The sequence below is a fragment of the Thamnophis sirtalis genome, unplaced genomic scaffold (genome assembly GCF_051295495.1).
Source record: "Thamnophis sirtalis isolate CommonGarterSnake01/CBP01778 unplaced genomic scaffold, rThaSir2_p1.2 scaffold_12, whole genome shotgun sequence".
Lineage (NCBI taxonomy): Eukaryota > Metazoa > Chordata > Lepidosauria > Squamata > Natricidae > Thamnophis > Thamnophis sirtalis.
In genome coordinates, this window is record NW_028261392.1 from 24,719,254 (window position 1) to 24,744,157 (window position 24,904).

The following is a 24,904-nucleotide window of genomic DNA, read 5'->3' on the forward strand; positions in this document are numbered from 1 at the left end:
TGTTCAATGGTTGTAATGCTGTTTGTTTTCACAAACCAGGATTTCATAGGTTCAGAGCGGACAACTGCTGAGAGAAGGCTCTAACCTTTTGATTTCAAAGACGCTGTGGTTTCCACTGGTGCCTCCCTGGCTAATGTAAGAAAGGTGTTTTGCCATAAACGCTTCTGAGATATTTGGTAAGGTTGGACAGCGGCTGGCCCAAGCAGGAAGCCCATGGTCTGCCTCTAAAGAAAATAGCAAGTTACAAAATGAAAGCATCAAAGAACCAACAGGATGCAGTCCCAGGAGTCTCTTCTGGCATGTGGGTCCTTCTTGAAAGTTAGCACTGAGTGAAGAGTGACCTTAAAACTCGCTTTATTCAAACAGACTGCGCTCAGGTTTAAAGTTCAAGGCATTTTGTTTTTTCACCTGCTTCCTACAGTTTTCAGGAACTTCTAAAGAATTAATATGTAACTATATCTGGTCACTGAGCCAACAGTGAGTGCTTTTTTTTTCCTTCCAGAGAAAGTAAAGTTATTGAAGTAAAAAGATAAGAAAAATAGGATGCTTGTTGCAATAAAGTAAGAATGGGTGCGTTAGGATCTTTATAGAGCCATCCGTACTTTGTCTTCTGCCCAACGGATCTGGAGGTTTCCTATGTATCTCATATGGAAACTATTTTAATAATTTAAAATTTAAATAATTTTAAACAACAGAAATTTTGGGCTCAATTGTGGTCATGTCAAAAACTAACTGTAATACATTTTTTCTAATTTTTTAGAATATATAGTAGTCAAAAGCTTATAAAATCGAATCACAGAAAATCACACGTAAAATATATCCATTTCAGCTTTTATCTTATGAAAATGGCTTCTATCATATCAAATTCCTAGCTCTTGGTTATTGAAGGTTTTATTTTGTTTTGTTTTACTTTTGCTGGATTTATCTAGACAAAAAAACCTTGGTGAGGTGTGCTAGGTTTGGCCAAGTGAGAATCTGAGATAACTTTTTACTAATATACTGCTCTTCATTCAGCAGTTATAAGCAAAATATTAAAAACCAGAATCCAACATATTGTGCTAATATTCTTGCTAGAAAGTCTTGAATTATGTTGTAAATTATCATTTTTTATGCTTGCACCACTATTAAATAAATATATACAGTATACTAGCCTGATTGACAGATCAGTCAGGTTTAAATCTGAGATTTCTTCTGGGGATGAATAAAGGTAGACTTATACCAGTATTTTAAGTCCTTTGGATTTAAGTTAATTCACTCCGCTTGATTCCCAAATAATGGCAGATAAATGTGGAAAATGTAACACCGCAGCGATTCATCTGCTGCTCCCTCCATCATAGTAACAGCTATTTTGTTAAATACGGTCATTTCCTAGCACTGCATTACATTCTTGCAGAACAAGAAACAAAATCCAGGAGAAGCCAAACAATGAGTAGACAGCTTGTCCTTCAGTGTCTCTGGTGGGATTCAGTGAGAGCTCATTTCCCTTTTAAGTGCCTTAGAGCATCTCTTGGCACCAAAACAACAGGCTTTCCATCACCTCAGTGATGGTTCAGGGATGTTATAAATACACTATTAGTGGGGAACTAGTATAAGTAAATTAGCTGCAATTTTTAATAGAAGTTTTAATAAAAGGGGGGGAAGATAAGGAGCAAAAACAAACTCTGCTTGCTGACACCAGGACCAGTTACAGCTGCTATTATTATGCTTCTAATGCTCTTACAGGGAATTACTGAATTAGTAGGCTTGAAAACAAAAGCATCCTAACAGGTCTGAATGAATGATCCTAGTTAAGGTTTTCCAATTATTTTAATTTGTTCTCCCCTCCAACCCCAACCTATTCCATCTGCTTCGTTTTGTTTTTTTTAACAGTTACTTTTCCTTTCTCAGGTAATAGCAAATAAGCCTTACCAGCAATCGGATAGGCTGTCAGTTATAGTTAAAAGAAATTGCTTTTAAAAATGACATACAGATTTCACTCATTTTCCCAGGATATTAAACCTTAATGGCTGCAGTATGAATATTTCATGACAGAATCTTTTCAATAAGTTGTTTTGTCCTGAAGGATATTGTGAGGCCTAATTTCTGACTAGTCAGAACTAGTTAAATACTGTAGTTGCCAACTTTTTCTTTTGAAATACAAACTAAAGTACATTCTATGTTGTTATATATTTTCTTTACACTGCCCAGTTGTTTATTTTTTTACTGTCATTGTATAAAATTAAGCGCCAGCTACCGTTATTTCCACTTGCCACAAGATGGCTAATTAGCCTTTCAGTGGAGGTGAAGTGATTTATTTATTCACTTTTATTTAATCTATTTTTATTTCCACAATAGAAAGTATCCTCACATATTGCATTGCAGTATGGTACACTGGTTTAACAGCTGCGGACAGGAAGGCACTACAGAGAATGATCAATTCAGCACAAGAAACCATTGGTTGCTCTCTAACACCACTGGTTGACATTGTCAGGTCTCGCTGCTTTAGCAGAGTAAGGAAGATACTCAGAGATGATTCACACCCTGGTTGGTGTCTCTTCGCACTTCTACCATCAGACAGAAGACATCAAAGCATAGCCAGCCAAGCAAATAGGTTTAAAAATAGTTTCTATCCTTGGGCTGTCAGATTCTTAAACACAACCACAATCACTCTACACACATGCAGAAATGTATGACTAGTTTTTCTTTTTTCTTTTCCTCTAATTACTTGCATTGGGATTATTCTTTTTACTATTTATGTTGTTTGTATTTGTTGTCATGGATTGCACCAGTGAGACTAAAACCAATTTTGTTGTTCTTATTTTGTACAATAACGGCTATACTATAACTATCCTTCTCAACCAAGTAAGTAGGTTAGTGATGGTTAACCTTTTTGTTGTTGAGTGCCAAAAATGCAAACGAGCGCACGATAGCCCGTGTGCGTGCCAGCACCCATAAGGAAAACTGCCTCTCCCGAGGCCAGAAGCTGGAAATGGATAGTTTCTGAACTTGCGTTAGGCCTGTTTTTCGTCCTCCCCAAGCTCCGGAGGCTTTCCTGAAGCGAAAACAACCTTCCCTAGCCCTCCAGAAGGCCGGAAATCAGATGGCTGGCATACGCATGCACACTGGAGCGGACCGCTCGCGTACCAGTAGATATGGCTCCATATGCCATCTGTGGCACACGTGCCATAGGTTCACCATCACGGAACTAGGTAGTTCTAAAACTATAAAACAGTTAAAATAATAAAGCATTTTTAAAAAAGAGCTGCAAGTCCTGGAGGAACAGAAAAGTTAGCATCCACATTTGTCTGGTTAACAGCAGCATGGTATCCTTTTGCACAAAATGATTCAACTGCAAGTAATTTTGCAACCTGGATTCCCCCCCCCCCCCAAAAAAAAGCTGGAATTCTGATTGCAGGGTACAACAGTAACTGAGGGAGAAATCTGTTTTAAACAATGCCTGCAGATTAGTTGAAGGACGTGGAAGGTTGCTTGGGATGGAAACTACTAGGATCCCTTGCTGTGTTCCATGCAAAAGAGAAAGAAGAATGAAGAAGTTCCAGATGTTACACTTCTTCCCTCCTCCACCATCACAGAAGCAGCAGAACCCATGGGGGAAAAACAGCTGGCTGGTTTTCCATTGAAGGGAAAAAGGAAGATGATTGTCACTCTTTCTGTATCCAAGCCAAAGCTAAACCACCAAAGGGGACCAGAGTTGGTCCTAAAGCAACCAAAGTCATGCACACTTAAGGTTACGGGTGTTACTTGCATGTAATTCCCTCTTAATTAAATGCCACCTGGAACATGCCGCCTGAACATCTAAGCCAGGGGTGTCAAACTCAAGGACCAGATCTGGCCCATGGGGCCATCCTGAAAACGGCGAAGGACCAGCATATGGTTTCTGCCAGCAAAAACAGAGCTTGTGAGGGCCATGTGAGGCTCTCCCGAGCTCCGTTTTTGCTGACGGAGGGCTGCAAGAGGCCATGGCAACTGAAAACTGAGCTTGGGAGCTTGTTTTCGCTGGCAGAGCCACCACCTGCACCCCTGACAAGACATTGACCTGGCCACACAAACCCCAGCCCCCCAAGGTCAAACACAACCCTGAATGCAGCCCTCAATGAAATTGAGTTTGACACCCCTGATTTAAGCTAAACAGTGAAAGCAAAATGTGACGAATTTCAGCACTTGATTTCTCATTCTGGTGTTTCATTTTTGGAAATAGATATTTACAGTAGATTTCAGTTTAATCATTTTGTTTTGATTTGTGGAGGGTAATAAAGTGGCATAAAATCCAAATTAAAATTCTGGTGTGAAATCATATCCGTGAGAGAAACCAATATTCTGTGAAGTACCCTTAAATCAGTGCTTGCCCAGCATTTGACAGTGAAATCCCAGTTATTTAATTCATGATAATTTAACTGATTTAAATTAAAGTTAAATGATTCCCACTTAAATTCCAACAAGAAAAACAGCACACACACACACACACAAAACCATCACAACACGCCAGTCTTAAACTCCACTCTGAGAGCTATCTTGTATAGCGTTAAGTCACCAGACTAGAAACCAGGAGCTTCTTTAGCCACAAAGCCAGCTGGATGACCTTGGGCCATCCCATTATCTCCGCTATGGGCAAACCATTTCCAAAAATGGTGCCAGGCACTCATCAGAACCCATGAGCAACCTGAAGTCACACCCATACTGAGCCTTCTGGCCTCTTACAGTTAGATATTTCCTGGTCACTTCATCTCTTTTTTGATGTATCAGCAAGAATAAGTTATCTCTCACACCTCCATCACTTTTCTCTTAACCACTGGCATATTTCACAAAGTATGCCAGTGGTTAAGAAAAAAGGTGTGGTGTGACAGATACCTTGTTCTTAGTGCTGTCACACACTTTGTGGTGTCCTGCTTCTGTTATACCAGGACACTCGTTTGATTATGAACATTTCAAGAATGGAAGGGTAGAAGCTGCTGAACGTTGTAATCACATGTGCAACCCAGGGTTATTCATCTTGCATGCTTGGTCTCAGAATTCAGAACAACTAGGGCCGTGATGGCGAACCTATGGCACGCATGCCCAAAGTCACATGCAAAGCCTTGTTGCCTGGCACGCACAGCCTTGCCTGTTTGTCTTCTGGGTTTGGGGCGTGTATAAGCACGTGATGATGATCTGTCCTTTGCATGCACGACGATCAGCTGTCCTTTGCATGCACGGCAGTGCTGAAAACTGGTGCGCACATGTGCACCTGCCAGCTGATTGTCAAGTGCACATGCATGCAACAACCCGGAAGTTTGGCTTTTTCTGGAGCATGATCTCTTTGCGTGCACGGCAGTGCCGAAAACCAGCATGCGCATGTGCACCAGCCAGCTGATTGTCAGGTGCACACTAGGACTTGGAAGTTTAGCTTTTCTGGAGCATGACCCCGATGAGCGCATGTGATGTCACAGTGCTGAAAAGGTTCACCATCAATGAACTAGGGAGTGGGAAGGCTGAGCAGATAGCCGAAGGATTTCTGCTACAAACACAAACATTAATCTTATTTTAAGCTTTAATTTCCTGACTAGCTTTTTACTTCTGTGAAATAGACTGCCAATAACCAGGATCTAAAAGGGAAAGTATATTCCTATATTTTAAGCAAAGCCTTGGAGAGATTTTTTTGCCTCATAGAATCAATCCTGTAACAGAATAACCAAAGGTTCGTTTTTCCATGATACCTAAAGATGAAGCTTTCTTTTTTTTGTGTGAGGAAAAAAATTATCTTTTGTTAAAACATAGATCTATGTTCCCAATGAAGAAATTGCATAATGTAAATAAAGTATATCTTTTGCAGATGGATGTGAAGATTTTAATGTACATTTTCATTTCCTTTTTTTTATACTTACTAACTCAAGTGACCTCTTGATTGTGAACAATTTGTTTTACAGTTCTCCATTTAGAATTCAAAGTGAGCACAAGTCCCCAATGGGGATTAACTGCACATTTAACTCTGATTCTTTTTCAATCCCTCATCCTAAAGGTCTGCATTTTTTACTCAAATCACAATCTGGAAAATAATGGTGTTTGTGTTTCAAAGGGGAGCCAGACAAGAATACAAGACTATTTCATGAGAGAGAAAAGAGAAGTTGCTGTAGTGGGGTATTCTATGCTGTTTGCTACTTTGTCATTGTCAACTTGGGCTTACATTAATAACCAGTGCATTGTAAAGTCTTACAAAGCATGAATTTTCACATGATTTCCAGAAGATTTCTGAAAATTATAGCTTGAAAGCATAAGAATTCAGGTTTTAGCCTAAGAGTACCAGTACATCAAGAACTAAGGCAAACTCCATGTCTATCAACATGCATAGATACAAAAAATAAACTCTCATGGGTACATTGTAGGGTGAATTTGATTTAAATCATAATTTTTAAAGAGCAACACTAATTTCTGTCCTGCAGTGGCTTTTCCTCTTACCTGCTTTCGACTCACCGACAGTCCCAATATTGCAGAATGTACAGCTTCATGCTACATAACTAAACTCCATTTCATGCTGAATAAACTAACTTATTAATGTAAGTTAAATAGAAAACTATCTTTAGATAGATTTTTTACTCCAAAAGCATTTTATTAAAATAAATTTGATAAAAATAAAAAAAATGATCAAAAAAATCTGATTTAATTTTTTTTAAAAATAATGATTTTTTAAATCATATTTTATCCACCCTGGGTACATGGCCATAAACTGCCATATGTATACAAACAATGTCCCAAGATATGCATAACGTTCCCCATGCCGTGAATAGACGTAAGTGCACACATGTACAGTAGGAGGAAAGATGTATCTCCAGAGGCTCGGGATGGATTTTTTTCTAGAAATATTTTTCTGGGTTTGGCGGTTTGTTCATTTGCTTGGTTCACTTGTTTCATTTGCCACTTACAAGCATTTTGGAGTGTTAGAAGGCCATTTTTAATACAGACAATTACAATCCACAACACATGTTCTAATGAATGGGGGGGGAGAATACGGATTTGGAAGAAGATTAAGTTTATGCATTAAGTTCAGGTTCAGGTGAATTGTCCACCCTTTAAAGCAAGGATGTCCAATCTTGGCAACCTTTAAGCCCTATGGACTTCAATTTCCAGAATTCACAGCCAGCCAGAGTCAACCATGCCGGCTGGGGAATTCTGGAAGTTGAAATCCACAAAGTTGCCAAGGTTGTTGGACACACCCATTTTCAAAGTATCTCCATTACCTTTTCTTGACCTACCAGATGGTTGAATATAGTCATTACAGTGATCATCGCCATCTGCAGTGATGCGATGGGTTATAGTCTTAACATACAGAGGACACCAGCCTCTCTACCTGAGAATTAGAGATTACATTGTTGCGCTAAAAAACCAGATCTGGTCTTTCCTGGGCGGTTTTTGTCAGAGGAAAATCCTGAAAGCATCGGGTGTATTGAGCTTTCATTAAACAAAACCATTGGGGAGAAAAGGAGGGATTACTGGATCTTGTGACTTAAATAAATATAAGGGTTTTTTCCCCTTTGTGCTAGAAAAGCTACTTTAAACATGGGATATAATATACACACACCGAAGATGAAACCCAACACTTATTTCTGTTAGTGGCATCTTCCCTTTTAAAAAATAAGATGGCTTTTTAAAACTCACTGACGAATAATCTCAGAGGCTGAGCTAGATTCAGCATTACTCAAAACACATTTTGCATCCTTTATTAGAAGTATTGTTATTTGACCATTTAGTTGTGTCTGACTCTTGGCAACTTGATAGTGCTCTCCATGCTTAGAAGTATTAGAAATATGAGAACTTGTTTCACTTAAGGATGAAAATGCACCTCAAGAGGCCACCAGATGTTACATCCCTTAACCTTGTGTGTGAAAAGTATATGGAGCCCTGTGATTCCATGTATTTTCAGGTGTAGGGAAAGACAGCTAACCATGTGTCTGTCTTCCCCTTCATCCTTCAGTACTGAAAAGAGATATGGTCTCAAAGGGTCAGTGGACTGAAGATCTGATAGGATTTGCAACCTCTGAGCAAACGGTTCACAGACATAAATTATATCAAGAGATTACAATCAAATAATTTACTTAAGATTTTTTTAAAATCCCATCTTTATTGTTTTTTTGTAAATAAGGTGGCAAGTGTACATACTATTCCTTCCTCCACCTATTTTCCCCACAAGAAATACACATTCCCTGTAAATTCCCTGTAAACCTTTACTGTTTTGGTTGTTAGAAGCCAGCTAGGAAGCTTGTAAATTCTGTTCGTGTGCCTGTTGTGAAGACACTTGACTACTAATAAGACTATGGATGCCTTACTAAGCTTCAGGCCAATGAAGAGACTGGGCAATTGTTTGTCCGAAATTGTGTATAGGATCTCCTGCCTGAGCAGCTGGTTGGACTAGAAGACCACCAAGGTCCCTTCCAATTCTGTTATTCAGAGTTAATGTGAACTGGGATGAGAGAGAGACCAACTGGCCCAAAGTCACCTAATTGGCTTTCATGCCTAAGGTAGGAATTGAAAGCCTCCTGCTTTCTGGCCTCGTGCCTATTAGACCAAACTGGCTCATTATTTATTTTAACTCTTAAGTATTACTTTATTTTTAAGTATGAAAAGCCCTTATATCAGATTTTTTGTTGTTATTTTGATTTTTTCCCCTTTTAATTTCTTGTCCTGCTTTTTTCCTTTGTTCTGTTTAATTATTTAAAGGTAAAGTTATGATACTGCACACAGGTTCTTGAAACTGTCTTGATCTTTGCTGAGTTGTCAATATTCTTTTACTGAACATTAAAGCTCTTTAATAATTGTTTGTAATAAGTGTCTTTTTTGGAGGAATGTGTTAAACCATTCTCAACTGGGCACAGTTGCCAGATCGGATGGGAAGAGAAGTGATCTTTATTAGCTCAGATTGTAGGTGCAGAAAGCACTGGAATCACGTGTACGGCACTTAATTCAAATCATAAGACTTTTTTATGCAGTTGCGGGACCCAGTAGAACTTTATAAAGCAGGGGTATCAAACTCAAGGCCCGGGGGCCAGATCCAGCCTGCAAGGTGCTTAGATCTGGTCTACTGGGCCACGCTGGAAACAAGAAAAGACCAGCCTGCGCTGACTCTGCCAGCAAAAATGGAGCTTGAGGGGGCCATGGGCGGCCCTCCCAAGCTCCATTTTCGCTGGCAGAGGGTTGCAGGAGGCCATCAGAGCCAAAAATGGATCTCAGGAATCCATTTTCTCTGAGAGTGCTCAGGCAACCACAGGTGTCGACACAAGTGATGTTGAGCTGGCCACACCCACCGTGGCCAAGCCCACCCTGGTTCCCCGAGGTCAAACAACCCTGATGCAGCCCTCAATGAAATCGAGTTTTTCATCCCTGTTATAAAGAAATTAATTTATTCCAATTGGGAAGTTGTCTAATATGCATAACAATAATCAACTACACATTACATTTACTGTAGAGATAGGTTTTTACAAATGTGAGAAACAGCAGTTTATACTGTTGTTTTGTTTTAAACAAGTATATTTATTGCTGACATAGAGATTGAAAAAGCCTGCTAATGCAAAATGCAAAAATTAATGCTTTCTTGCTTTTTTTTCAGTCCCTTCAGTTGGAAGAATGGCCCGTGTCTTCGTCTACGGGACACTGAAGAAAGGCCAGCCAAACTACCCCCACATGATAAATGGGGTTCATGGGACATCCCAATTCCAGGGCAGAGGACTTACAGTGGAGAAATATCCACTGGTGATTGCAGGCAAATACAATATCCCTTATTTGCTGAATAATCCAGGAAAGGGACACCGTGTTTCTGGAGAAATATATTCCGTTGATGATCAGATGTTGCAATTCCTTGATGAATTTGAAGGATGCCCAACCATGTATCAACGTACTCCAATGAGAGTTGAGGTACTCGAGTGGGAAAATAAAAATAGCACATCTAAAGAACTATCAGCAATTAACAACATCCTGGAATGTGATGTGTACAGCACTACAACTTACCAGCCTGAATGGATGCATCTCCCTTACCATGATGACTATGATTCTTTTGGGAAGCATAATCTTTTGTACGTCTTGCGAGAAAGCAGAGAATAGAAGTAGAAAAATCAAACAATACTTTTAGCTATGAACACCTACCCAGGTGCAGAAGAACATCTTTACTATTTTATGCTGAAATGCAGTCTTAATTTACCTCTTCAGAATATAATTGAATTAATTTATATTATTAAGTGAACGTCCAACTGAACAAGATGATGGAAGAATGATCCGAACGCAAGTACTCATTTGTTCTTGCTAAGGTTAAACAGGGTAATTTAAATATTTCAGTTATGTTAGACTACCATCAATATTCAAATAGTCACATCTCTTCCCAAAATGTGGAATGAATGAATGGGGGGAGGACATGAAGAGGAAGCAAAAGTAATACTATTATGTCTTATTTTTTCATTCCTTACGGCCCATTTCTGGTTAATATTTCTACTTGGCTATTGATTTTAGTATATATAAATTGCCTCCTAATATCTACTTCAGCTATTTAAAACTGCATTGCTTATTTTTGGTTGAAAGTTCTGAATCATCAGTATTCTTGCATTTTTATCATCAGTGTATAAGCTTTTTATATCAGTGATGTACCTACCATATTTTTCGGAGTGTAAGATGCACCTCCCCCCCCCAAAAAAAGACGGTGAAAATCTGGGTGTGTCTTATACACTGAATACAGCATTTTTGGCCTCCCAAAACCCCGCCCCTTTTGCAAAAATGGACGTGCAAAGGGTTTGGGAGGCTTGCAAAGTGCTCCTAGGGGCTGGGGAGGGCAAAAACGAGCAAAACACTGTTTTTGCTCATTCCCCCCGCCCCCCAGGAGCACTCTACAAGCCTCCCAAAGCCTCTGCATGCACCCCCCCCCCATATATTTTTTTGCAAAAAACGAGGCATGCAGAGGGTTTGGGAGGCCTGCAGAGTGCAAAAACTTTTTTCTTCAATTTACCTCTTCAAAATCATGGTGCATCTTATTTTCTGGTTCGTGTAGTCCTAAAAATATGGTATTTCTTTTTTTGCCATTAGCTTCTTGCAATACTGTATATAATTTTAATACATCATGCTGCTTTTCTTCATAATATGAATCCTCTTAAAATTGTTAATTGTGTGGGTTAAAATTGGACAAAATTCATATATTGCTACTGGTTTCAAATAAGTTGACATAGATTTTGATATTTTTTAAAAATCACACTATTTTTTAGAGTTATAGGACCTGAAACATGTAGTCTCTTCCATTTGAAATAAATCTAGACTTTCTTAAATGTGGCAGTATATAATGAGAACAGAGGACAATAGTACATTGCTTCTTCATCTGCTGCAAGGGAAGGAGAGGCAGAGTCAAGAGAGGAATCAGCCTGGAGTCTGCATAACCCATAAGCAGTCCAAGTCCAGCCTTTCTTGAATTCCCTTAATTCTTATCTAGCCAATTTAGTGCTGATTGTTAATTGACTAGATTCCTGTCTATATGCATTACAATAAATCTGATTAACAGCAACTTGATTCTTTGTGCCTTATATCTGCTATCTTAATTGGTCTCTGATAAGCTACTCCATCAAAAAATTCATCTGTATCCATCTGAGTGTATGAATCTGATAACATCTGAAAGGCATCAAAATAGCTCAATTTTGTCCTTGGTTGGATAGAAGAAAAGTCTTGTCAGCTAGACTCATAATGCCAACATAAGGTCAAGCTCATTACATAAAAGTTCAGATTGTGCAGGAAAATCTTAAGTATTTTAATATACTTTTACTGACAAATTTGTCAGAAAATATTGCCAATGGCATATATACATACACACACTTAAAAAGTTTAAACATCTTAAAATAGTTTATCTTAAAAACTTTAAACATCACACTTGCCATATGCCAAAATGTTGATTTTATTAATTTTGTTCATGTAAATAGATCTAATGAAAAGAATTACAAATTTCATATATACAAATATTTATAATATAGGGAAGTGCAAGTTTCAGGGAAATGTTAATTTAAGTTGTGAAAGCTGACCTAAATCAACTCACTTTTATTTTGTTTTTTAGTAATTTAAAAAAAAAGGATAGCAATAGTTGAGTTTCTGTAACTCCTTTGCTTTCCATAAGCATTCATTTTAATTCCTGGTTGACCATAAAAGAGCTACTCCAACTGTGGTAAGTTTAGAAAGAAATGATTTATTCCAATTCCACAAGTTCATCTCCTTCCCCAACAGTATCACCAATTTTGCAGTATACCGCTTTCACCTGCAGCATAAATACATAATAAATAAATAAACAAACAAACAAATAAATAAATAAATAAATAAATAAATAAATACATGGGTTCTAAACACACTATTATTTCTAAATTGTAGTTAGTTACACCTGCCAATGATTGGAGTGGCTTTGCCCAATTACCATGGCTAGCCAAAGTGTAGTTTGTATATAAGTGTCTGGGGTGGGGAGCAGTATGTATGAATGTGTCTATGAAGGCCCTTGAAGTGGTTGAAGTGTGCGTTTTTGAAGAAGTGACGGCCTTAGTTCCTCAAGGAACATTCAGAGGTTGCATCGCTAATGGCATTGCCCTGCATGAAGTCCTTTGCAAATGGGTTACATGCACCTAAGCTCATACATAGTCAATTCCATATCAAGTATGTAAACAAACATGAAATTAGGCAAAGGTAAAGGTTCCTCTCGCACATATGAGCTAGTTGTTCCCGACTTTAGGGGGTGGTGCTCATCTCTGCTTCAAAGCCGAAGAGCCAGCGCTGTCCAAAGACTTCTCCGTGGTCATGTGGCCAGCATGACTAGAGACCGAAGGTGCACGGAACACTGATACCTTCTCACCAAAGTGGTCCCTATTTTTCTACTTGCATTTTTGCACGCTTTAGAACTGCTAGGTTGGCAGAAGCTGGGATAAGTAATGGGCGCTCATTCCGTTACGCAGCGCTAGGGGTTCGAACCGCTGAACTGTTGACCTTTCTGATCGACAAGTTCAGCGTCATAGCTATAGCTATGCCTCCCTAACATGAAATTACTGATACCCTTAAAAAAATGCCTTTTGGAAGCTCTTTAGACAGGTTGTGTACATTTTGCATGTTTTCATTTCTACTCAAACACTATCAATAAATGAATGTTTGTTCTTTAACGCTATATATTTTTCTCATCAGTTCGACCATTCTGTAGAAAGCAGGATGCAAGAAGCTATAAGGGGTAGTCCATGTGACCTTCTCCATCTTTTCTTGGTTTCGTTTCTGGTTTTTCTAAACTCAAAGCAGTACCTGAGATTACATCATTCTGCTATCTTTATTATTTATTAATTAAATCAATCGACACCGCTGGCCCTCTTACAATCTTAAACATTCATTTTAATGTTCGGAATGAACAGACAAATGTTTTGAGGTTATGAAGAAAAGCCAGGACATAAATTTAGCACAAACAAAATATGCTAGTCCAATTGAAGCAAGCAAGGAAGGTCCTTATTCCAGTTCTATAAATGCACGAATTTGCCTAGATGCGTAATACGCAAAAAGTTAGACCAAGGCACACTTTGTGAGACATAATGGGACACATCTAAAATGAAGGCTGGGAAAAGCTCATCTGGAATCTCACATGTTAACACAGATAGTCCTCAACTTCCAACCATTTGTTTAGTGACAGTTCAAAGTTGCAATGGCACTGAAAAAAGAGACTTATGACCACTTTGCTCACTTAACGATTGTTGTGGTATCTCCAGGGTCACTTGATCAAAATTGGGCATTTGGGATGTATTTAGGACAGTTGCACTGTCCCGGGATCATGTGATCATCCTTTGTAACCTTCCCAGCCATCTTTCGATAAGCCAAGTCAGTGGAGAAAGCCAGGTTTGCTTAATGACCATATGGTTCACTTAACGACTGTGGCAAAAAAAGTCATAACATGGGACCAAACTCACTTAACGATTGCTTTCCTTGGTGACAGGAATTTTGGCCTCAGCTATGGTCATAGGTCAAAGTCTAACTGTAGTGTTTTGTATTTTACTTTTATTGTTTTATTTGTTTATTTATATCCCACCTTTATTATTTTTACAAATAATTCAAGGCAATGAACATATCCAACCCGGTTTCCTACAACAACTCTGTGCAGTGGAATGGGTCGAGAGAGAGTGACTGGCCCAAGGTCACCCAGCTGGAACATTCCAGGAACAAATGATGCTTTCGCTATTAAATTATGACATTAAACATTTTGGTAGTCCAAGTCCTGGTATACCACTACAGTCTCAGTATAATTCCCTGTAATGCCAGATTTTCTGAGTAATACTTTGCTTTCTTTAAATAGCGTTATGTTCAACCTGTCGAGTATTATCAGATACTGGAGTGTAACTAAGACATACCTTGCCAGTTTTAGAAGCAACCAAACTGTTCTGCATTTTCATAGCTTCGATCACGCAAATTTCTTGACCTTCTGCAACCTGGTAAAAGCAATAGATAGAACTGAGGTTAAAAAAATAAAAAAATATGCCATCAAGCTGTTTCAATCTTTCAGAACATTAATAAAGCGATTCTGTTTGGACACTGCTAGTAGAGGAAAGCAGGCAGCTAGTGATCCATAATTCAGTTCCATCTACCTATGAAACCTGCAGCTATGCATGAGATTGAACACATTGTTTCCTTAGAACAGGAGTCTCCCACCTTGGCAACTTTAAGACTTGTGGACTTCAACTCCCAGCCATCTTTGCTGGATGAGGAATTCTGGGAGTTGAAGTCCACAAGGTTTAAAGTTGCCAAGGTTGGAGACCCTTGCCTTAGAACAATTAAATATCATGGCTGAAATATGATAATATTTTCCCTAATATTCTCTTTGAAACTGCTTCTGAAGAAGACAGTGTGGACCACGCCATCCACTCTGGACCAACAAGATTCTGAAGGGGATTGAAGACGTGGAACAGAAAGGGAGAATATAAAGAGTATTCCTGTTTGCCTCGGAGATTTTGTAACATTACTTCCAAAACACTGACCGCATCGATTTACGATTCTTCCGTAAAATGATCTCAAATACCAGGTCAATTAATAGGGTCAGGTTAATTTAAAAATTAGCCTCCCTTCCAATCTTTAATGCTTATTTTGTTTAATAATGTTTCAGGAAAATTCATTGAAATTAATAAATAAATCATGACTAAATTCTTATTTAAATAAGTAGAAATTGAAATATAATCCATTTCACCTAATGCATATATATAGTAAACAAATGGTACAGAACTACCATCTATAGCCTTAGATAAAATTCCTATTACAAAATTGTACATTATAAAGAAAAGTAATATTAATATAAGCTCTGAATATAAGACATTCAATACTGAAATTATTCTATATATTATACAAAGTCAGAAAATCAAATTCAGAGCACAAAAAGTCGTGTCTGACCCATCGCTACCCCATGGACAACGTTCTTCCAGGCCTTCCTGTCCTCTACCATCCTCTGGAGTCCATTTAAGCTCATGCCTACTGCTTCGGTGACTCCATTCAGAGCTGCTCTATATCAAATTATATACTTATTGGCATGTGTGGGCTTATCCTGCTTAATGTTTCTCCTGCATGTACCAGTCAAAAACATCAGGGAAAATTGAGTGAAACCTCTCAAAAGTGTTTAAATTTTTCAAGAAAGGTTTCTTGTTATTTTTGTGCCTTCTTTCCATTTATACATTTTATATTTATAACATGTAATTTATAACCATTTATACATTTTATATTTATAACCTGCTATGATACTATATTTTTCAATTGTATTTAAAATTTACAGTTCTTATTCTTTTAGATTCTGATCCTAAAAGTTTTTTTTTTTGGGGGGGGGGGGGATGAAATAATATTAACAAATAATATTCCTGTCATACTTAAAATCAACTTATGGTATGCATATTGAATATTCATCTCAGAAAAGCCGAGGTGGCGCAGTGGTTAGAGTGCACTACTGCAGGCCACTTCAGCTGACTGCTATCTGCAGTTTGGCGGTTCAAATCTCACCGGCTCAAGGTTGACTCAGCCTTCCATCCTTCCGAGGTGAGTGAAATGAGGACCCAGACTGTGGGGGCAATATGCTGACTATGTAAACCGCTTAGAGAGGGCTGAAAGCCCTATGAAGTGGTATATAAGTCTAACTGCTATTGCTATTGCTATCTCTTTGTAAAGGATTTTTTTTTAAAAAAAAAACCTGTCATTTGCTAATCTAGAATGATGCTTTGTTTACACAATGGCATGGGTGTCCAGTCATCTTACTTCTATGTTCCCATCAATTTTGCAAGCAAAGTCATGTGACCTAAAAGGTGTCAGCTATTATCTACCAGTTGAGAAGATGCTGTATTAAAATAGTTCAACATGGGCAAAGGTTAACATTTAGGATTTTCCCATTGTTTGTTTTACTTGCAAAACATTCCTATAAATTCCATCTGCAGGTTTGCTGAGTCTTTGGGGAGTAATACATGAGCTACAAGGCTTTTATACACAACAGGCCTGGTCCTCCCATCTATTTCCTTGCTGTCCACCTTTTTATCTATACTATGATACATGAAGTGTATGATGACACACAGATTTCACAATATACATGACTAGAAAGCTTTTTCTCAAATGCTTATAAACAATAAACTGTTTATTTACTATGGGGTAAATAGTCACCTCATATTAGTGGTACATATAATGGTTTACATGAGCATGATATCCCAATAGAAAATTGGTTATATGTGAAGTTGACCTCTGAATAGGACCAATCAATGTGTTTTCCAAGCCAAAATATTACACTATAAGCCATCTCCCCTGGAAATATAGGCATGCTTTTCTTCTTTAAGGTTGAAAGGTCTATGTGAATTACATAAATATATGGGCAGGACAATACAGACCTTCCTACTGAATTAACACCTCTACTCCATTAGAGAATTATGTTGGGGGCAGGGAGAACAAATCTGTTCTTTTGAAGGCAGTCCTATTTTTGTGTATCAAATAATAGTTGTCCTTCAAAAGTGAGCTCTTCTGAATTTTGTAGTGGAGTTCTTAAATAAAGAAGAATTTTAAAAGAAATCTGTATTTGGAAAAAGAGCAAGTAATAGTTAGAAGCCTTTGGAGATAAACTCACCTATTTAACTTTTTACCTTAAGGGAGGAAAAAACTGTATTTCCATAGATACCCAACATTTAAACACTGTGGCTTTACTTCTAATAATAGTTAATTTGTCTAAAATGGCTTTAGTGAAAAGTGTCACTTAAAGCGACCACATTTAATAATTATTCTTTATGTCAATCCTTTATAGTCTTTTCTTCCTACTGTGTTGCAAAACAGCAAATCCTAAAATTAGTCCCCAATATCTCACAATTTCCTACTTCATTCATTCTCTAGGGCTTTGTTCAGTTTCTTTCACTGCATAATTGTGTGTATCTTTTTGCCGGCCTGTATTATTTAAGCCGGAAAATGAATATCTTAAGAGATCTCTTAACATATCCTCTTTCATCATTTAAGGATTAAGTTCAGCTTTTAAAAACCCAGTAACTTTTCCAAAGAGATTGAGCTGGCATAAAAGTGCACATATATACAAATCATATCCCATGGTATAATTTGTATTAATTAAATCCACGTGATTAAAATGTGTCTTTATATATCAGTCGTTTTAATGAAGGTTTGAAATGGGGAAAGGGATTTATCAAGTACAACCCCAAAAATGCATTCACCAATACTAATTTCAGCCTTAAATTCTCTGATTTCTAAAAAGGCAAATTTTAAAAAAGAAAGAAAATGGAAATTATGTTTCAAATATATTTTTTTTCATTCAGAAGAAAAAGAAACAAAAGGGCTGGGATTAAAAATAAATGTGAAAAATAATATTTAATATTTCACTCTAAAATGAAGTATAACATCAGATTCAATGGTGACTTGCATCAATTCTTCAAATTCCATTTTTAAAGTACAGCTGTTCATTATAGCAACTGAAAACAAAATGTGGGCTTAAATTAAGGATTTGTACAGCCTTGAGGCTTACGCAAAGAAACTTAAAATATGGCGAGGTCTTCTTGAATAAATAGTTTTTTGAAACTGGCGCACAAAAAAACCCCCAAAAATTGCTAATGGTTTTTCTACAGACATTTAGAGGTACAATGAGGTCTCTAGGACCGATTTTTGTGAACCTAGCCCTCTTCCCTAATACTTCTGTGAGTCATCAAGACTTAATTATTGTGACAGGGTATCTCCAATGTTAGGCTTACAAAACAGTCACAAGCCTTGCAAGTCTTTTTGATAAAACCAATCGGCCCTGATGTATTTCTCCACTCTGTCTAATTGGTGTAAAGTTTGGAGATCTGACTCTCGTATCTTTCGCCCAGCTTGCTGCATCCTCTCCTCTGACACCAGGTCAAGGTTCACATTCGCCTCTGATTATCAAAGTGGCATTCATTAGGCAGCGGTCTGCCTCGTACCAAAAGGAGCTCGCTTGAAGGAAAGAAACCTCGGCCCATTTACTCAGCAGATTTTAGCATTTTAAGGAGCCCCAAATGTCACACAGTATTGCTATGTTTTGAAGAGTTTCAGCTGATGATTAATTGTGAGTGATGGGAAATAAAATCCAGTAAAGCCAGCTGCTTGCCATGGTTGGCAAAATTGCTATAATGGATATAGGCTGCCAATTTTCCAGTTTTACTGGCAAGTCTTCCAAGTGTAATTAAGGGAAGTTATAAATGATATGGAAATCTATCAAGTCCTATTTATTTCCAGAGAACTCTTTCCCCAGAGACTTTTATCTTCAAGCTTATCATTTGCTTTGTTGTGCTAATGATTTCATCCATTTATTTCTATTAAAGCCCCCATATTCCATCCTAACGAGATAGATCCACTTCTTTCACAAAGGTTTAAAGAAATAGAAACCTCTTAAGCCAGACTCCAAGCTCTCTATTTTCCGTTTGTAACATTTAAGTGGTAGCTTTGTTTGCTTTGGGGAAATTCCATTTTAAAAGACTCATCTTTTTCTCTCTTTTGAATCAGCTGTGAAACATTGAAGAAGCATTCCCAGATTTTTGAGACGATCAAGTCACCTGCCCCTTTAGGAAAGAAATACAATAAAATGTCAGCAATGTAAAAAAAAAAAGGAGGGGGGTCTTTGATGCTACCCATTGAGCCGAGAGTGGGGTTGCTCACTAATGTAGTTTGATTTGGAATAAAAGCATGAAAATGATGTGCACGGGTCTAAAATTGGAGAGGTAAAGGATGAGTGCACCGTATTCCATTTCTCAATTTCATCCTTCAGAACCACAAAATGGGGGGTTATACAGTTACTGGATGAGATTTACGGTAACAGCTGTGGTCCTCCCACACAAGGGAGGACCTTCTAATGGGGTGAGGTCTGCTTAGAACAGACGGGGAGTTACAAAACAAGATTTCCTATTAAGGACGAGCCCTCATATCCTGCCTAAAGAACGCAACGAGGAAAAAAAAGTCAAATCGCCTTTAGGTAACCTCAAATCCTTCGTTTTGAAGCTTCAAGGAGACGTACAACCTGCAAAATCTGGAGCTATTTTTTTTTCAAAAATAGAAACGGCTTATAAATGACAGGATGCAAAAGGAAGAGATTCCCCCCACCCCCCACCCCACCCTGTTACTCTCTAGCCACTGGAAAGCCTGCACAGGAAACCGTGCCAGTGGCATATGGCTTTCTACTGTGCTAAACATTCATACAACAGACAGGTTCATCAGTCATTGGTATATCTGGACCGGGGGCTGGAAGAGGGAGGGAAAAAGGCTTCTGATGGATGCTATTTAGAACTGACCTGCTGCTAATACTTTACCAGGGCTGGAAACTCTCCTGACATTGAAACAGCAGACCATGAAATACAGCACATACAAGAACATGCTCCATGTTTGCCAGCTTCCCCCCAAATAATAAATAAGCTATTTAAACTCTGCGCCTAGTATTGGGCCTGCTAGAAGGAAGCCTGGGTCAGTCCTGCACAGGCCAATTAATGCACAGCATCTGCTGCACAGAAGCAGCACACGAAGCACTTCCGAATCATTTCGGCAATTAAAAGAAAATTGTTTCCTGCCTGTTACGACAGCAACTGTTTCAATGCAAGAGTGAGCATCAAATCATTGTCTGGAGCTGAAAAAAATTAAGTCACTTTTTTGGGGGGGGAGGGGGTAACCGAGGAAGGAGAAGGCGGGCGGAATGGAGATTTCTTATGCTATAAAATCATTCTTTTGTTGCCCTACATTGTTTATTTTCTGCCAAATTAGACACAAGGCTCGGAAGACTTGCAAGGACTTTCTACTGTATCACCTTTTGGCGCACTAGATCAACATCCACCTCTCTGACTGGTCTGAGAAAGGCTGAAAAGGCTGCCATTTCATTTTCAGGAGGCCTCTGTATTTTAGAAAAGAGTCTTAAAGTTGGGAATAATCGTATGTAACAAAACAACAAAATAAAACAAGAAAAGAAGAGACATTGGACCTGAGCTATCGTTGGAATTTCACGTTAGTATCATCTTCAGTCTGAACACAAAAGAAATATATTGATGTTTATACGGCCTTACGTTTAACCACAATGGGGGCAATGGTGGCTGGAAAAATCATAGATTTACAAGCTGTAGTTATTTGAAAACAGGGACAAATTCTGATTGCAAAGTAATTTTATTTGCTGCAATCAACACATTTACATTGTCAAACAAAAAGCATTATCAGACAAAAAAGGTGAGACAAAGGAGTGTGTGTTTGGGCTTAATAAAAAAAATGAAGTTTTTTTTTAATCTCTCCTTATTTAAACATCATGTTTATTTTATTAATATCCTGTCTCTTTTTGCAACCACCCGATTGTTTTGGCTACTGTTCATCCTTGCATTTTTCTCTTACTCAGTGATTTCTTGGTATTATGTGTCTAACTATAGCCCTGATATTGTTCAAATCCATGTTTAAAAAAAAGTACTGTTATTTCTCCCATACATGCTAATTCTGAAACAGGAGAGCTACCGAGATGAAAATATAATTAACAGTAATTAACAGTGCTTGACAGATGATTATTAAACTTTTTACGCCATCCTCTTTTAAGGAATGAATTTCAGTAGAGCGCATCCCAGATTTTCTGACCCTTGATTAACCAAAGGTCAGAGATGTTCCCCTGACAGCAATAAGTAGCAATCATTGTACCCCCACTTATCCAAAACACAATTGTTCCCAGAGGTTCTAGAAATGTCCAGGGTTCCCTTTGGGAGGTTGGGTTAGTTTAACAGCCAGAGGGAATAAATAAGTGGGGATAGAATTTTAGAAATATTTTGAGCATGCTCTGATTGCTAAAAGGCCATGTTTGCTAAAGATGTGTTCTTTTTCTACAGAAATCAGAATATTTGCTTTTATTTTCTAATCCAATGTATTGGCTCTTGATTTGAAAACAAGGAAACCACCCTGGTACATTTACAGAGAAAAATTATATTGCATTATAGAACCTACACTGAAATATGTATGATGGTATCAGATCCTGAATATGAAACTCAAATACTTTGGCCACCTAATGAGAAGGAAGGACTCACTGGAGAAGAGCCTAGTGCTGGGAAAGATTGAGGGCAAAAGAAGAATGGGACAACAGAGAATGAAGTGGCTGGATGGAGTCACCAAAGCAGTAGATGTGAGCTTAAATGGACTCTAGAGGACGGTAAGGGAAAGGAAGGCCTGGAGGAACATTGTCCATGGGGTTGTGATGGGTCAGACATGACTTCACAACTAATAACAATAATCACACACACACACACACACACACACACACACACTTTCCATACATTTACAAGTTGCTGTATGTTTTTATTTTGGGCATCAGAGTGACTCAAAATGCTCTGGTGCCCCATATTGTTTTCAATGTGAAATGAATTTAGCACACCAGTACTGAAATGGAGCGCAATCTTGCTTAAACAAAGGGCTACAATCAAGTAATAGGGGAAAAAATGATCAGTTACTAACATAGGTATGTTAAATACAGCAAACAATATTTGGAATCCATTAAATTGTATACAAAACTTCAAAAAAGGTACTTTAATAAACACAGCCTTAATTATACCAATGCTTTTGCCCGCTTCAAACCTCTGCTAACGTTAAAGCATTGAGTATTTAATTGAAATATAATAGCTGAGGAACATGGAAGACATTAAAGGAGATTACAAGCAACAGGTTGGGTATTTGAAGTCCAACCTCATATTTTACAAGAAATCACCAACTCCTATAGTGTGCTCAGTGAAGTGAAGGAAAGTGCTTGGTGTTTTTAGATTGCTGCATTTCAACATGTTGAGAGATCAAACAATGGCAGGGCATTATCTGTAATCTCAGCAAGATATAGTTTTCTTAGGCTTTTTAAACTGAGTGTTAGAGAGTTAAATTGTGTGAGTCTAAAATTGAACACTATAACTCTGAAATCATACACTTTCCATTTGACTAGTGAACGCTTTCAGTTCTCCCATGAGATATCTAAAGGGACATTCATGTTTCATTTTGGATCTGAAATGACTGCTGCCTGCATTTATCATAGGCCAAACCGTTCTAGGTTCAAGCCATTTCTAAAAAATAAAAGACACTATTTATGTACTTATGTTCTTTTTCCCTCAAGATGTTCTGGTATAGATATTCTTCATTGTACTATGGCACATATTCATATACTTTCCTCAATAAAACAAAAAGACAGAGGAAAAAAGTAGGTCTGAAGCATTGATGATTGTGAACATTCAAAGATTCTTTTGAATTCTCATGATAAATAGCTCGTGTATATTGATGTTCAATGTCTAAAATTTGTTTTAGGCTGATATGGTTGTATCTTCAAAAAATATTACTTATACTTAAACGCAAGTAAAGAAAAGATAAGGCTCTGTTAAGAGATCCCACTCAAAACCTTAACATCTGGCTACCTGTATCTGATGATTCCCAACAAGAATTGAACCAGTAATTCAATGCCTTCTGGTGGATACTATAATTCAACACTTTTGGAATTTCGCTTATTTACATGTAACATAGAGTAATGCGCTTAGCATATGTCCATAATTATTTACCCCAGTTCAAACTTGGAAAAGCTATTAGTACTCACTGTTAATACAATAAATGTATATTACATTAAAAGAGAACATTATGTGATATAAAAGAAACCGGCTAAGATGCCATCAAACAAGAAGTATTTTTAATTTGATCTCCTTATCAAACTCTTTTAACTTCAAATCTATTGCTCAATTCACTTACTATTTAAAGAGTACCATTCTGTTTGCACATATGCAAAATGATTTTGTACTTACTTTTATGACCTTCAACTTTCTTCCTATCAATGTAACTTTTCATACACAACAAAATAATTTTATACTCACTGTTGAGGATTGGCTATGCTCTTCCTTCCTTCCTTCCTTCCTTCCTCCCTCCCTCCCTCCCTCCCTCCTGAATATAACCCAAAATCTGTACTCTTTCAAGAGCAGAGATAATCTTCAGCAGCTCTGAGTATAATAAATAAATGTTTTGATTCCAAAATTCCTAGATATCAAACATTAATATTAAATTATTTGAATTTAAAAAGTTAAAAGTTTAGTTTAATAATCCACTATGTTAATTTAAAGGAAAAAAATGACCAGAGAACTACATAAAGAATCCTTAGTTCTGTGTGAATGAGAACATTTTGAGCTACTTTTTCTAATACAGTCCTTCCCTATAAAGCAAACTGAAAAGTTCCAATGATATACCCAAGGGATACCTATTTTCACTTACAGGAAAAACAAAGAAATCTCATCAAAGGGGCTTCACATGACTAATGAGAAAAGTCTTATCTGGTATACTCTGATATTTATACACATTGGAATGGACTGTCTACGTTGGAATGGACTGACTCCAATGGGCACATTTAAGTAAGATGTACACTGTGGATGTTTTTTTCACTATAAACAACCGGTTAAGGTAGAGTAATGCCTCCTTTAATACATTTGATGGGCCAAGAGGCCTAAAATCATACGTTCTTTTGAAGGTAGACAAACCATTATGGAGAAATAATTCCTACTCATGTGGTACCTGGCACACTCATGTTACCTAGCTTAGTAATGAAACATCTGCAAGAAAGCCACCAAACTCAGAAAGCACCAGATATCCCACAGTTCAACCATGAACTATAAATATTCCCTTTTATCAGCAATTCCTGCTTGTTTCAATATAATGTGATAGCTGCATTCTCTTTCAGTAAAGGATAGATCTCTAAGATATATTGATCTCAGTAACAGTTAGTCCTTTATCATTTAGTACAGTACTGTATACATTCTGGTTAGTTTTGGGGCCTGGCCCTACTTTTCCAAACCTGGGGAGGAGAAACTATAAAAAACCTCAATTGTGTTCATCACAATACAATGTTTATCTCATTGTTGATAAGCAGATAGTATCTTAAGAGAAACCAAAATACAAAAAAATAATAATGAGTGAAATAAACACCATCAATTTACAACTTCAGTCTATGCCTAGGCCCTAGACTGAAAGAAAGTTATAGCCATCCTAATATTTTCTTATAATGATGCTGCACTCTGCAAAACAGAAGCCTCTTTGTGAGATATCACAAAATAAAATGTCATCTCTGACCCCCATTCTCATGCACTACTAAACTCCACTGATAATCAATTCACATATCTACCAGTTTAGTATAATGGCCTACGGAAAATGTTTTTGACATTTCTTGTAATATTGTTTCACACTTCATTACATTATTAACTAGTAAATACACTAGAAAATAAAAAAGAGTACTTAAGTACTCCTTAAGCTGCCTGAACAGTGGAGAGGAAAACCACAAATCAAGACACATTCAAACAGGGGAACAAAACCCCTGGTGTATAAGAATCACGAGGCCTTTGAATAGCTGCAATAATGATCTTTGTCCTGATGGACAGCCAAAACATATAAGCCGAATCGTACCACCTCGCCACTTATTCAGTCTGGG

The 24,904-nt window shown here is 37.7% G+C and overlaps 2 protein-coding genes across 5 annotated transcripts in view; one reads left to right on the plus strand and one right to left on the minus strand.

Annotated features, from left to right (window-relative positions):
- Positions 1-11,503, plus strand: part of TMTC4 (transmembrane O-mannosyltransferase targeting cadherins 4) — an 83,105-nt gene extending 71,602 nt beyond the window's left edge. For both annotated transcript variants that reach the window (XM_087726868.1, XM_087726867.1), the window contains one exon: positions 9,575-11,503. In XM_087726868.1, the coding sequence (XP_087582994.1) occupies positions 9,575-10,065 (491 nt within the window). In that variant the 3' untranslated portion in view covers positions 10,066-11,503. The remainder of the gene's footprint in view (positions 1-9,574) is intronic.
- Positions 11,504-11,869: 366 nt separating this feature from the next.
- Positions 11,870-24,904, minus strand: part of PCCA (propionyl-CoA carboxylase subunit alpha) — a 264,528-nt gene continuing 251,493 nt past the window's right edge. For all 3 annotated transcript variants that reach the window (XM_087726871.1, XM_087726870.1, XM_087726872.1), the window contains 2 exons: positions 14,349-14,426; positions 11,870-12,241 (listed from right to left, as the gene is read on the minus strand). In XM_087726871.1, coding sequence (XP_087582997.1) covers positions 12,173-12,241; positions 14,349-14,426 — 147 coding nt within the window. In that variant the 3' untranslated portion in view covers positions 11,870-12,172. The remainder of the gene's footprint in view (positions 12,242-14,348; positions 14,427-24,904) is intronic.